General features: G+C 38.1%; 1 protein-coding gene across 1 annotated transcript; it reads left to right on the forward strand.

Moving 5' to 3' along the window:
- The first annotated feature begins 4,073 nt into the window (after positions 1–4,073).
- On the forward strand, positions 4,074–6,047 carry LOC130949607 (uncharacterized). The gene is made up of 4 exons (XM_057878278.1): positions 4,074–4,583; positions 4,677–5,129; positions 5,229–5,565; positions 5,695–6,047. Exons 1-4 carry the CDS (start codon positions 4,074–4,076, stop codon positions 6,045–6,047), a joined length of 1,653 nt encoding a protein of 550 aa, XP_057734261.1.
- The last annotated feature ends 8,892 nt before the right edge of the window (positions 6,048–14,939 follow it).

The raw sequence follows: 14,939 nt of genomic DNA on the forward strand, positions 1-14,939 counted from the left end.
CTAGGAGGGAGTTCAGTAACTTTCTTGCTCAGCTGACCCACTTGTCCTTCCAAATTTCTGATGGAGGACCTTGTTTCATTCATGAAACTTTGAGTGGTCTTTATTAGATCAGAGACCGTTGTTGCTAAGTCAGAAGTATTCTGCTTAGAACTCTCTGTCTGTTGCTGAGAAGATGATGGAAAAGGCTTGCTATTGCTAAACCTGTTTCTTTCACCATTATTGTCATCCGTTGTTGCTGAGATCACAGATTTGCAAGAATTCAGCTAAGAACTGATGAGGATCTTCCATTGGAAGTCCATGGAACTTGCAATTCTGTTGCATTAGAGAAACTAATTGAGGCTTAAGCTCAAAGTTGTTTGCTCCAATGGCAGGGATAGAGATGCTTCTCCCATAAAAATCAGGAGTAGGTGCAGTGAAGTCACCCAGCACCTTCCTTGCATTGTTGGCATTGTTGTTGTTTTCGGCTGCCATGTGTTCTTCTTCCTTGAAGAATTCGGTCAGGTCCTCTAAAGAGAGTTGTGCTTTAGCTTCTCTTAGCTTTCTCTTCAAGGTCCTTTCGGGTTCAGGATCAGCTTCAACAAGAATGCCTTTGTCTCTGCTCCTGCTCATATGAAAGAGGAGAGAAAAAGAAAATGTGGAATCCTCTATGTCACAGTATAGAGATTCCTTGAAGTGTCAGAGGAAAAGAGAAATAGTAAGAAGAAGGAGAAGAAGAATTCGAACTTTAATTAGATAAGGTTCGAATTGTGCATTTAGAAGGAGTGGTACTCCATAAATAGAAGGATGTGGGAAGGAGGGAAGAGAATTTTCGAAAATTCAATTAAAAGATTTTAAAAACATTTTGAAAATTTGATTGATAATTTTCGAAAATTAAAAGTGAAAAAGAAATCAAGTGATTTTTGAAAAAGATTTTGAAATTAGAAATTAAAAAGATTTGATTTGAAAACTATTTTGAAAAAAATGTGATTAAAAAGATTTGATTGAAAAGTTATGGTTTTAAAAAGATATAATTGAGAAGATATGATTTGAAAAACATTTTAAAAAGATTTGTTTTGAAAACAATTTGAAAAGATATGATTTAAAAAGAAATTGATGACTTGCCTAACAAGAAAAGATATGATTCAAACATAAAACCTTCCTCAACAGAAAAGGCAACATACTTGAAATGTTGAATCAAATCATTAATTGATAGTAAGTATCTTTGAAAAAGGAAAGAAATTGATTTTGAAAACATTTGATTGAAAAGATATGATTTGAAAAAGATTTGGTTTTGAAAAACTTTGAAAATTTGAAAAAAAATTGATTTGAAAACAAAATCTTCCCCCTAGCACCATCCTGGCGTTTAACGCCCAAAATGCTACCTTTTTGGGCGTTAAACGCCCAACCAGGTACCCTGGCTGGCGTTTAAACGCCAGTCTGCCTTCTTCACTGGGCATTTTTGAATGCTCAGCTTTTTCTGTATAATTCCTCTGCAGTATGTTCTGAATCTTCAATTCTTTGTATTATTGACTTGAAAAGACACAAATTAAAAATATTTTTGGATTTTTTAGTAATCAAAATGCAACAAGAATCAAATAACAATGCATGCAAGACACCAAACTTAGCAGTTTGTGTACTACTGACACTATATGAGACACATAAATACTCAAGCCAAAAGAATTCAAAGATCAAAACAAAGAAATATATGCATGGATTCAAAAAATGTAACAAAAACATGCATTTGACACCAAACTTAAGATGAGACTCTAGACTCAAGCAAGAAACAGCAAATAATTTTTTTGGTTTTTATGATTTTGTAATTTTTTTGTGTTTTTTTTTTTCGAAAATTAAGTGGAAAAAGGTATCAAAATTCTTAATGAGAATTCCAGGAATCAGTGCAATGCTAGTCTAAGACTCCGGTCCAGGAATTAGACATGGCTTCACAGCCAGCCAAGCTTTCAAAGAAAGCTTCGGTCCAAAACACTAGACATGACCAAAGGTCAGCCAAGCCTTAGCGGATCACTGCTCCAAAAGCAAAATTGATGAAAATCAACAAGCTCTTGTGGTGATAAGTTGAAACCTCGGTCCAATCAGATTAGACATGGCTTCTCAGCCAGCCAGATTTCAACAAATCATCATGAAACTCTAGAATTCATCTTCAAGAATTTCGAAAAAAAATAAATACCTAATCTAAGCAGCAAGATGAACCGTCAGTTGTCCAAACTAGAACAATCCCAGGCATTGTTACCAAAAGCTTGCTCAAAACTTGAACAATCCCCGGCAACGGCGCCAAAAACTTGGTGCGCGAAATTGTGAACAATACTTTTCACAACTCTCATAATCCCCGGTAATGGCTCCAAAAACTTGGTAGCTCAATACCATGGCATTACACAACTTCGCACAACTAACCAGCAAGTGCACTGGGTCGTCCAAGTAATACCTTACGTGAGTAAGGGTCGATCCCACGGAGATTGTTAGCATTGAAGCAAGCTATGGTCATCTTGTAAATCTTAGTCAGGCAAACTCAAATGTATATGATGATGAACGAAAATAATATAAAGATAAAGATAGAGATACTTATGCATATCATTGGTGTAAGAGCTTCAGACAAGTGTATGAAGATGCCTTCCCTTCCGTCTCTCTGCTTTCCTACTGCCTTCATCCAATCCTTCTTACTCCTTTCCATGGCAAGCTTGTGTAGGGTTTCACTGTTGTCAGCAGCTACCTCCCATCCTCTCAGTGAAAGCGATTGCATATGTCCTGTCACGGCATAGCGGAATTCATCTGTCGGTTCTCGGTCAGGCCGGAATAATATCCATTGATACTTTTGCGTCTGTCACTAACGCCCTAGCCTGCTAGGAGTTTGAAGCACGTCACAGTCATTCAATCATTGAATCCTACTCAGAATACCACACACAAGGTTAGACCTTCCGGATTCTCTTGAATGCTGTCATCAGTTCTTGCCTATACCACAAAGACTCTGATCTCACGGAATGGTTGGCTCGTTTGTCAGGCGAGCACTCGATTGTCAGGCGATCAACCATGCATCGTGCAATCAGGAATCCAAGAGATATTCACTAAGCCTCAGATGCTTGTAGAACAAGAATGGTTGTCAGTCACCTTGTTCATGAGTGAGAATGGTGATGGGCGTCAATCATCACCTTCATCATGTTGAAGAACAAGTGATATCTTGGATAAAGAACAAGCGGAATTGAATGGAAGAACAATAGTAATTGCATTAATACTCGAGGTACAGCAGAGCTCCACACCTTAATCTATGGTGTGTAGAAACTCCACCGTTGAAAATACATAAGAACAAGGTCTAGGCATGGCCGAATGGCCAGCCTCCCAAAGGTCTAAGATAGCATAAAACAAAGATAGCTACCAAAAAGTCTCCCCAAAAGTCTCTCAAAAGTCTCTCTAAAAGTCCTACTTATAGAAAACTAGTACATAGATGAGTAAATGACATAAAAATCCACTTCCGGGCCCACTTGGTGTGTGCTTGGGCTGAACAATGAAGCTTTTTCGTGTAGAGACTCTCCTTGGAGTTAAACGCCAGCTTTAGTGCCAGTTTGGGCGTTTAACTCCCAATTAGGTGCCAGTTCCGGCGTTTAACGCTGGAATTTCTTGAGGTGACTTTGAATGCCGGTTTGGGCCATCAAATCTGGGGCAAAGTATGGACTATTATATATTGCTGGAAAGCCCAGGATGTCTACTTTCCAACGCCGTTGAGGGCGCGCCAATTGGGCTTCTGTAGCTCCAGAAAATCCACTTCGAGTGCAGGGAGGTCAGAATCCAACAGCATCTGCAGTCCTTTTGAGTCTCTGGATCAGATTTTTGCTCAGGTCCCTCAATTTCAGCCAGAAAATACCTGAAATCACAGAAAAACACACAAACTCATAGTAAAGTCCAGAAAAGTGAAATTTAATTAAAAACTAATAAAAATATAATAAAAACTAACTAAATCATAACAAAAACATACTAAAAACAATGCCAAAAAGTATACAAATTATCCGCTCATCAAGCACCTAACCTTGGTATTGAAAAGATGCCAAGAGACCAATTTGGTCTTGAACTGGGAGAAATGTCACTTTATGGTGACAGGAGGAATAGTTCTTAGCCATAAGATTTCTAACCAAGGAATCGAAGTGGACAGGGCTAAAGTGGAACTTATTGAAAAGCTTCCTCCACCCAGTGATGTCAAGGCAATTAGAAGCTTTTTAGGGCATGCTGGCTTTTACAGAAGATTTATTAAAGATTTTTCAAAAATAGCTAAGCCCTTGAGTAATCTCCTTGTATCGGATACACCATTTATCTTCGATGAAACATGCATGTTGGCATTCGAGCATTTGAAAGAAAGATTGTCCTCTGCCCCTATCATCTCCCCACCTGATTGGAACTTACCCTTTGAATTGATGTGTGATGCATCTGACTTTGCAGTAGGGGCAGTGTTAGGGCAGAGGAAAAATAACTTAGTCCATGTAATATACTATGCTAGCAAGGTCCTCAATGATGCTCAAAGAAATTATACCACTACTGAAAAGGAATTGCTAGCCATAGTTTTTGCATTTGACAAGTTTAGATCATACCTCATTGGTGCTAAAGTAATTGTTTTTACAGATCACATAGCACTTAAATATTTATTTGCCAAGCAAGAATCAAAACCAAGACTAATAAGATGGATCTTATTATTGCAGGAGTTTGATATTGAAATCAAAGACAAGAAGGGAGTGGAGAACAAGGTGGCAGATCACTTATCCAGGATTCCTCATAAGGAAGGGGAAACATATGAAATGAGTGTGAACAAGCTCTTCCCTGATGAGCAGTTAATGACAGTGCACAAGGCCCCATGGTTTGCAGACATTGCCAACCTCAAGGCAACTGGGGCTCTACCTCCAGGGATCAATAAACATCAAAAGAGGAAGCTCATGAATGATGCAAAATACTTTGTCTGGGACGAGTCTTATCTCTTCAAGAAGTGTTCAGATGGAATCCTTAGAAGATGTGTCTCAGAAGAGGAAGGACGAGAAGTACTGTGGAATTGCCACGGCTCATGCTACGGAGGCTACTTTGGAGGGGACAGGACTGCAGCAAAGGTGTTACAAAGTGGATTCTTTTGGCCCACTCTTTTCAAGGATGCCAAAGAACTGGTAAGGAGCTGCAATGAATGCCAAAGATCTGGGAACTTACCCAAAATAAATGCCATGCCACAGAATTTCATTTTGGAACTGGAAGTATTTGATGTGTAGGGAATAGATTTCATAGGACCGTTCCCAACCTCATATGCAAACAAGTACATCTTGGTAGCAGTGAATTATGTGTCCAAATGGGTAGAGGCCATTGCAACCCCAACAAATGACAATAAAGTGGTCATGAACTTCCTCAGGAAGAATATCTTCAGCCGGTTCGGAGTCCCAAGAGCCCTCATCAGTGATGGAGGGAGCCATTTTTGTAACAAACCACTAGAGACTCTTCTCCTACGATATGGGGTGAAATACAAGGTAGCCACACCTTACCATCCCCAAACAAGTGGACAAACGGAGATATCCAACAGAGAGCTAAAGAGGGTTCTGGAAAAGACTGTAGGTGCATCAAGAAAGGATTGGGCGAAGAAGCTGGATGATGCTCTCTGGGCATACAGGACAGTGTTCAAAACACCACTGGGAATGTCCCTATATCAATTGGTTTATGGGAAAGCTTGCTATCTACCACTAGAGTTGGAACACAAAGCTCTTTGGGCCATTAAGATACTAAACTTTGACAGCATTGCTACTGGTGCAAAGAGGATCTTGCAACTGCAAGAGATGGAGGAATTCAGGTCACAAGCCTATGAAAATACTAAGATATATAAAGAGAAGGCAAAGAGGAGACATGACCTGCATCTTGCACCCAGGGATTTCGAAAAGGGGCAGCAAGTACTCCTCTACAATTCCAAATTGAGACTGTTCCCAGGAAAACTCAAATCGATGTGGTCAGGGCCTTTCATTGTCACAAAAGTCTCACCATATGGACACATTGAAATCATGGATGAAAGGTCAGAGAGGACTTTTACAGTGAACGGACAATGACTCAAGCATTATCTGGGCAACATGGGGGAAAACCCCAGAGTAAACTATCATCTCAAGTAAAGTAGGAATCGTCAAGCTAGTGACGATAAAGAAGCGCTTTGTTGGGAGGCAACCCAATCTCAGGTATTTTCCTTTTCACCTCTATTTCAATAAAGATCACAAGTTGTTTCCCCTGTATTATAAGGAGCTAAGTTTGGTATTCCACACCAGAACAATCCAAGAGTGATAGTGTAATTCTAAGTTTGGTGTTCCACCAAAGGACAGTAGTTAGAATTACACTTCACTCCCAAAAACACATTGCTAGCTCCAACCAATCAAGGGAAACCACTTAGATGTAGTTAGACTTTAGTCAATAAGTGTTTTGTTAACAACAAGATATGAGGTTCTCAGCATATATGCAAAGTTTGGCACTAGGCACGGAACTAAGTTTGGTGTTCACGCACCAAAATAAGTTCAGAAATCATAAGCATACATGCGAGCTGACTATTCCTCAAGTGCTTGGGAAACAAGCAACTTCCAATAACCTTATAGGAAGCTTATGAGGAGATGGTGCACCTTCAACTAAGAAAGTGAGGCATCAAGAACTATGACAATGACAACAAGAGGGCAACTGGATTGGTATAGCAAACCATCTCCCAAAGGTTGTATTGCTACTTAATTCCATCTACTCATCGTGCTAAACATTGGAAGTCCGAATGCACTGTTAATTAATAGTCATGTGTTGATTAGAACCTTTTCAATTCTGCATTTTAAGTTTTATTGTTTAGGTCTATGATTTCTGGTTTAAGTGTTACTGCATCATATCTTTACTTATTGTATGGTTGTCTTTAAAATCAAATGAAAAGAGAATGTTTATGTTTCAAAAGACCAGAATGGAGTTCATAATATGGAGTAATTTTCTGAATCTTTAGTGTGATCATAAGTTAGCTAAGTTGGTTCAACCATAAGGGGGGAAGACAACTATCTATCCTGAGTACTTTGCTTTGAATATACCCATGAGACTAAGTAAATAACAAGATCCTAATAAGAGAAAGGGAAAGAACATTTAAAGTAAAAAAAATAAAAGAAAAAAAAGTAAGCAATAAGGCTAGGCACCAATGGTTTTAATCTTGAGGCATGTGTCTGTGGTGTTCCTGTGTGAGGGATTTACTTGGATGAATAAGCTCTTAGGGGTGCCTTATCACTTGGTAACTTGGGTTAACTAACTCGGGATTATCAGCTGAAAGTCCACTATCAAGAGTAACCCTCACTACAGAGCATTTAGTGACCCAAAGAGGTGCTGGACACCAAGGTCTCAAGAAGGAAAATAAAAAAACCAGATGCCTGTGGTGTGTATGTATAGGGGAGAGACTTGAGGGAGTAAGTCCTTAGGGGTGTCTCAACACCTAGCACCTTGAACCAACTGGTTCGGGAGTGTTGGCTGAAAGCTTATCTTAAAGAGTTGCCCCCTTACAGAGCACTTAGCTTGACGAACAAAAATAAGCCCCAAAATGAAAATAAAAGGATCAATAAAAGTCTCATGGGATGTAAGCAAAGCCAGTGTTTTAGGACATGATAAAGGTCTGAAAGCCAGTAATGGAATGAACCTAAGTTGCTATGCATGAAACCACCATAAAATCAGTGACATGACTTCCACAAGAATGACTTATTTCTCTTGGCATTTCATTCATCATTCTCTTGTTCCAGTACTTGCTTAGGGACAAGCAAGCTTTAAGTTTGGTGTTGTAATGCCAGGGCATCTTGGCCAGTTTCACTGACCTTTTCTTACTGTTTTTAAGGTAGTTTCATGCATTTTCTTAGGAAATAAGCTAGTTTTGGGTAGATATTCACTTACACCTTGATTCAAGCATACATTGTGCATTTTACATGATTTCATGAGGATTTTGCATGAATTTAGTGACAAATTGTATGTTGCATTACCCATGACTTGGACTAGAACTTTGATGCACTCTATTGCTTGATTTCACGACCAAAGGAAGCAAGGAAGAACCACTTAGCAGTCACGTTAATCTAATTAACGTGGAATGGGAGGTAACTTGCAAAGTTAATGAGAAAAGTGATTCCCAATAATGCTCTCGAAGCCATCATTGCCCACGTTAAGAGTCATGTTAACTAAGTTAACGTGAACTCTAACGTGAAGAAGGGACTTTGAGCCAACGTTAGTGACACTTAAAATTATCACTAACGTTGGCCAATGATCATAAGTGGCCACGTTAGAGTCCACGTTAACTTAGTTAACGTGGCCTCTAACGTTAAAAGGGGGAAGGAAGCCAACGTTAGTGACATTCAACATTGTCACTAACGTTGGCCTAAGATGCAATGTACCACGTTAACTTCCACGTTAACTTGGTTAACGTGGGAGCTAATGTAAGAAGCAAGAGTGGTCGACAACGTTAGTGACACCCAACATTGTCACTAACGTTGGAAGCAACCACAAAACCCCAAGGAGCCACGTTAACTTAGTTAACGTGGATGCTAATGTTGATGAGTGAATGATGAGCCAACGTTAGTGACACTCAACATTGTCACTAACGTCGAGGATGGCTAAGAATGGCCACGTTAGAAGCCACGTTAACCTAGTTAACGTGGACTCTAACGTGAGACATAGGGGCACATTGGAACGTTAGTGACAATGTTGAATGTCACTAACGTTCTCGAAGGTTGGCAAGGCCACGTTAAAAGCCATGTTAACCTAGTTAACGTGGACTCTAATGTGAGACATAAGGGCACATTGGAACGTTAGTTAACGTTAGTGTGGGTTGCAAAATGTCACATCCACGTTTCCGCTCCATCGACGCGTTCACGCGCTTCTTCGGAAATGTTACACCGACGCGTACGCGTCACCAGCTGAATTTTCTGACTCCGTTTATCGTAGGTGCTCTTGGTTGAAGAGCGTAGCGCTCTTGTATGAGAGCACTTTTGGTCATTTGTGGTGCTATGTAGAGGAACGTAGCGCTCTTAGAGCAAAATGGAGCTCCAATCTTTCTAGATTTAATTATGGGCCACGCTTTGGTTCCAAAGCATGCTCAAACTTCAAGGTGTGCCCCAAAATTCCTCTTTTCTCCTTTTGAGCTTAATTGAGCTTAATTTGTGCTTTTTTGTTTCTTTTTCTACTTATTTCCTACAAAGTTTATCAAATCAAAATATCAAAGAAATATACTATTTAAGCACAAAAACACTCAATATTTAAGCACCAATCATAAATTTCTTGTATGAAAAAGCATCAAAAAACATATCAGGATGCGCAGTCATAAAAAACGCATAAAAACAGAATAAAGATAGAATTACTTAATTGGAGTGAAATCAGTGATGAGAGAACGGTTGAGGCTTTAAAGATGCTTCCTCCTTTTGGATTAACTTTTCTCACCGTCTACTTCAACTTCTGATGATTCATTCCATGGCAGGCCATAAGTGACTAACACCAGGTCAGTGGTCATTAATCTCCTTTGCTTCGGATCAAACGCCAGGTCATTGGTCATCCAATCTGAACGGGGGTGAAGCTCCTACAGTCCATTCCCATGGTGATGCTACTCAAAACGTCATAGACAAGGTCGGATCTTCTGGATCAGAGAATGCTGCTTCTTGATTCTAGCCTATACCACAAAGGCCCTAATTGCCCCGTACCTCGGTTGAACTGATGTCCCCAAGTGATAGACTCCAATTTTATGATTTATCTTGTGTTTAATTTAGGGAATTTTATCAACTTATCCTATATTTATTCAATGAAATAGAATGGCTTTTGTAATTCTCCCTAATTTGTGCTTAAGAGTGAAAAAATGCTTTTTAGCCCTTAAAATTGCTAAATTTAGTTAACTTTAATTCTATTTCAATGCCTTGATATGTTTGTTTAGTGAATTTAGGTTTATAAGGCAAGTATTGCATAGAAGAAGTGAAGAGAAAAGCATGCAAAGTGGAGAATTCATGAAGAAAGGAGCATTTGAATAATTGAAGGCCACGCGCATGCATCATCCATGCGCACGCGTGAAGAGGACTTTTAAGCCATGCGCACGCGTCACCCACGCGTACGCGTGAGGAGAAAATTCGCCATCGACGCGCACACGTCATCCACGTGCATGCGTGACGAGCGGCACGTGACTCATTTAAAGTGAATTCGCTGGGAGCGATTTTTGGGCTTTCCAAGCCCAAATCCAACTTGTTTCTGAGGCTATTTCATGGAGAATTGAAGATTGGACAAGGGGGGAAGCAATTAGATGAGTTTAGAATCATGTTGTATGTAGTTTTCTAGAGATCGAAGCTCTCTTTTCTCTCTAGAATTAGGTTAGATTTAGGTTAATTTCTCTTAGATCTAGGTTTAATTCTTGTCTTGATTTAGTTTCCCTTTCAATTTCTTGTTCCAACATCTTTGCTCTTTTAGTTTTGTTTGTTATTTCCTTTATTTTGTTATTCTTATGTTCATGCACTTTTACTTCCTTTTATTTCCATTTAATGCAATTTATGTTTGATGTTCTTATTGTTTAATTGCTTTGTTATTGTTTCCTTGCAATTGGTAGTTGTAGATTTATATTTCTTGCAATTTTATCTTGCTTTCCTTTTATGCCTTTCAAGTGTTTGACAAAATGCTTGGTTGTGTTTTAGAGTAGATTTTATATTTTTGGCTTGGGATGGTAATTTGGGTGACCTTGTGTGCTAATGTCCAAGTGATTGACAATTGGTGTGCATTAGCACTAGCTTTCACTAAGTCTATTAGTGAGTGGCTAGGACTTATGGATTGGGATTGATGAAGCTCACTTGACTTTCCTTCACTTGTTAGAGGATGACTTAATGGGATTTATCCTTGCAATTATCATGTTGTGGTTAGTAATAAAGATAGTGATCCTTAACTATCAACCCTTGCCAAGACCTTTTTATCATTTGAGTTCATTTACTTTCTTGTCATTTGCATTTCTTGTCTCTTATTCCAAAACCCCAAAAATATACTTTCCATAACCAATAATAAGTACACTTCCCTGCAATTCCTTGAGAGACGACCCGAGGTTTAAATACTTCGGTTATTTTTATTGGGGTTGAACTTGTGACAACCTAATTAAACTTTGATTGAGGATTGTTTATTGGTTTAGAACTATACTTGCAATAAGATTTCATTGAGAATTTCTTTACCGACAATTTTCCTCTATCAAATTTTTGGTACCGTTGCAGGGGAATTGCAAATGTGTGCCTTGTTATTGCTTATTGTATGTATGTTAATATTGTGAATAGCTTGGTTTTTGATTTCTTTGTTTTTGCTAGTTCTAGAAATTTATTTTAATTATTTCTTATTAGTTCTTGTTTTTATTTTCTATTCTCACCATGAATTCTCACTTTGGCTATGAGTTTGGTTACAACTGTGTTGTAGGAAGTGGAGATTACAATGACAACATGCATTAAGGATGGAACAATAGTCAAAGATGGGAGTAACCTCAAGGATTTGATCAACCCTCTTAGCAACAACCTCCTCCAATGCATTATGAACAAGAGTCATTCCATGATGCATACCAAGACAATGGATATGGTGGATCTCTTTGTGACTATCAACAGCCACCACCATATACCTTTGAATCTCTTCCACAACATAGCTCTCAACCATACTCACATGCCCCTTTTTACCAAACACCTTCATATGACCCTCATCCTTATCCATCATACCAACCATCATATGAGCCATATGAGTCATACATAGAGCCACCATAATTCCAATCCGTTTACTCCTAAGGACCACAATTTCCATACACACCATCTTCATTTCCTTACCAAGAAGAACCAGCTTCCTATCATGAGCCCCTTCTTCTAAATAATGAATCCTCCTATCCACCCCAATTTCCAATAGATGAAACCCTTGGTCTTATTCTTCAAGGGCAAGAAGATATGCAAAGGAGCACACTAGAATTCATAACTACATTGAACAAGATAGTAAATAGTGTAGCCTCCCTATGCTTGGACACTCAAAGCACTCACATGGCCACATGTGGAAAATCAATTGAAGAGCGTAGTATGAAGGAGAGATTGGAAACTCTGGTGAAAAATGAGAAATGTTACTTTGTGTTAGAATAATTGGAGGAATGACAAAGAGAATTTATGTTAGTCTAGATTTTCAAAAAATAGAATTCCATCGTTGAAAGTATAGTCTAGACCAACAATGAATTCTCAAGATCAAATAATAATGTCATAATACAAAATATAAACCGAGAGTATTTAGCTCCCGGGTCGTTCTCCCTAGGAGTTGCAATGAAATGTACATTTATTGGCTATGAGTGAGAGCATGGGGAATTGAGAATGAAACAAGAGAGAAAGAAATGTAAATAGCAAGAGAGGTAACTTAGCATGTAAGAAATTAAATGAAAGCAAGTAAAGGCAATAAAAATGAAAATTGAATACTAAAAAGAGCTCTTAGTGAGAATTGGGGAATTTGGGATTCCTATCCTAGTTGTGGACCACAAACATGGCAATTGTGTGGAATCAATCCAAACTAGTCAATCCTCCTTGAGAATTGGTCAAAAGCATAATTGATCTCAATCCATAAGTCCTAGTCAACTCACTAATTACTTAGTGAAAGACTAATGTCAATGGAAACCAATCAATTAACTATTCCCACACAATGCGGAATGGACATCATTAACTCAATTCCACCCAAACATCCAATTTCTTGTCATTAAAAGTCAAAGCAAGGAAGATTATAATGCAAGAAAACTCTTGGCAAGTAATTGAGAGCTAAGGTTACCTATCCTAGCCAATGACCACAAACATATGATGATTATGAAGAGTTAATCCTAGTTAGTCAACCTTACATCGAAGATAAGTCAAATAGGCATAGTTAATTTGAATCCTTAAGTCATATGTCAACACTAGGGGTCACATAGAGTCAAGGGAAACCAAATTAACTAACTACTCTAATATATCAAACAAGAATGGACATCAATGACTCAAGGGACACCAAAGTCAACAATTTCAAGCCAAGAGTGTAGAAAAACTAAGTGAAAACTAAGCCAAGCATTTCATCAAATACTTGGTGTGCATGAGAATAAAATAATATTAAATTGCAATAAAATAAATTCTAAAACTACCAAAGCAAGAAAGTAATAATAACTACTAGAGAAAGCAATAAATGACATGAAAATATAAAATTGCATTAATTAGAATTAAATTGACAAAAGTGTTCATAACCTGAAAATGATATAAAAGAGAAAATAACAAAAGAGATGAAGAAGATAAAGACAAGAAAGCATAGAAACATAAATGAAACTACACTAAAACAAGGATTAAAGTGCTGAAATTAAAAGGAAACTAAGCTAAAAACCCTAATTCTAGAGAGAGGGGTGAGCTTCTTTCTCTAGAGAACTAAAGCGAAAACATAGAAAACCTAAACCTAATTGCCTCCCCCTTCATTCCGCATATGAACGCGTGCGTACGCATGACCTACTGTGCGTACGCACGACCTACTGTGCGTACGCACAGTTGCGCAGAATTCCCATCATGCGTACGCATGACACTTGGTTCGTACGCATCCTTGCACGAAGTCACCGTTGTGCGTACGCACGCATCACTGTGCGTACGCACCTTTGCAGCAGCTTCCAAACTTCATTTTCTTCATGATTTCTCCCTTTCGCATGCTTTTCTCTTCACTTTTTCCATCTCATACTTGCCTTGGAAACCTGAAATCACTTAACAAATACATCAAGGCACCAAATGGGATTAAAGTGAATTAATTTGAGCTATTTTAAGGCCTAAAAAACATGTTTTCACAATTAAGCACAATTTAGGAAGAAATCTCAAAATCATGCTATTTAGGTGAATAAATATGGGTTTATGTGATAGAATCCACTCAAATAAAACCAAAATATATCGTAAAATATGGATTTATCATTTTCCCCACACTAAAACAATAGCATGTCCTCATGCTAAACACAACCAAAGGAGATGAATGAAGGGTAAATAATTTATTTAACGCAACTACTTATATGCATGCAACTATACTAAATACTAGCTATACCTATATATCTATCTATAGTCCCTATTGATTTGGTGAAAACAAACAATCACATTCCAAGCAAGAGTATAAACATATAGGGCTAAGCAAGGAAATAATCCAATGCAACCAAAATCTAGAGAATTGATTTGAGTTTCCAAATGAAGAAACTTGCAAGAATGCATGATATGAGGTGTGGAATGTAGAATTGAGTAATTGAACCCTCACTAGGTATGTATACACTCTAATCACTCGGTGTCTAGGGTCAAATCACTCGAATCTCCTTCCAATCATGCTTTCAAGGATTTGCTTTTCATCTAACAATCAACAAACAATTGATGCATGAATGCAATTTTCATGAGGACTTATTGGGGTTGTAATGGAGTTAGGGTCAAGGAGGGATAGATATGGCCAAGTGGACTAAAATGATTGAATCCTTGATTAGTTTAAGTTCTCACTCAACCTATATCAACCAAATCAAACACAAAATGCAACCTAACTTCCCATCATACTTTTTATACACATTCATGTATATTTTTCTCACAAATCATCATATATGCAATTCTTTATTCATTTCTTTTCACTTTAGGGTGACTTTCGTACCCTTTTTATGATGAAGAGTTTTTTTTAGAATTGCATATGGTTAAGTAGTTCATACATGAATGTTCCCATTTTTCAAAATTTTCAGTAAATACCCAAGTTGAACATTTTCTTTTACTACCAAAGTTTCCCAAAAGATTCTCCCACACTTAAATGTAACACACTCCTTCAACCTAAGCTAATCAAGGATACAATCCAAGATAATTCATGGTTTTTCGCTTAGGGTTGTGATGTGCTAAAATCAAGAATAATGGGGTAAACAAAGCTCAAAGAGGTTAACAATGGTAGATGCAAAGGGTAGGCTATATGGGTAAAGTAAGCTTTTATCAAAT

The sequence above is a fragment of the Arachis stenosperma genome, chromosome 9, assembly GCF_014773155.1.
Source record: "Arachis stenosperma cultivar V10309 chromosome 9, arast.V10309.gnm1.PFL2, whole genome shotgun sequence".
Taxonomy (NCBI): domain Eukaryota; kingdom Viridiplantae; phylum Streptophyta; class Magnoliopsida; order Fabales; family Fabaceae; genus Arachis; species Arachis stenosperma.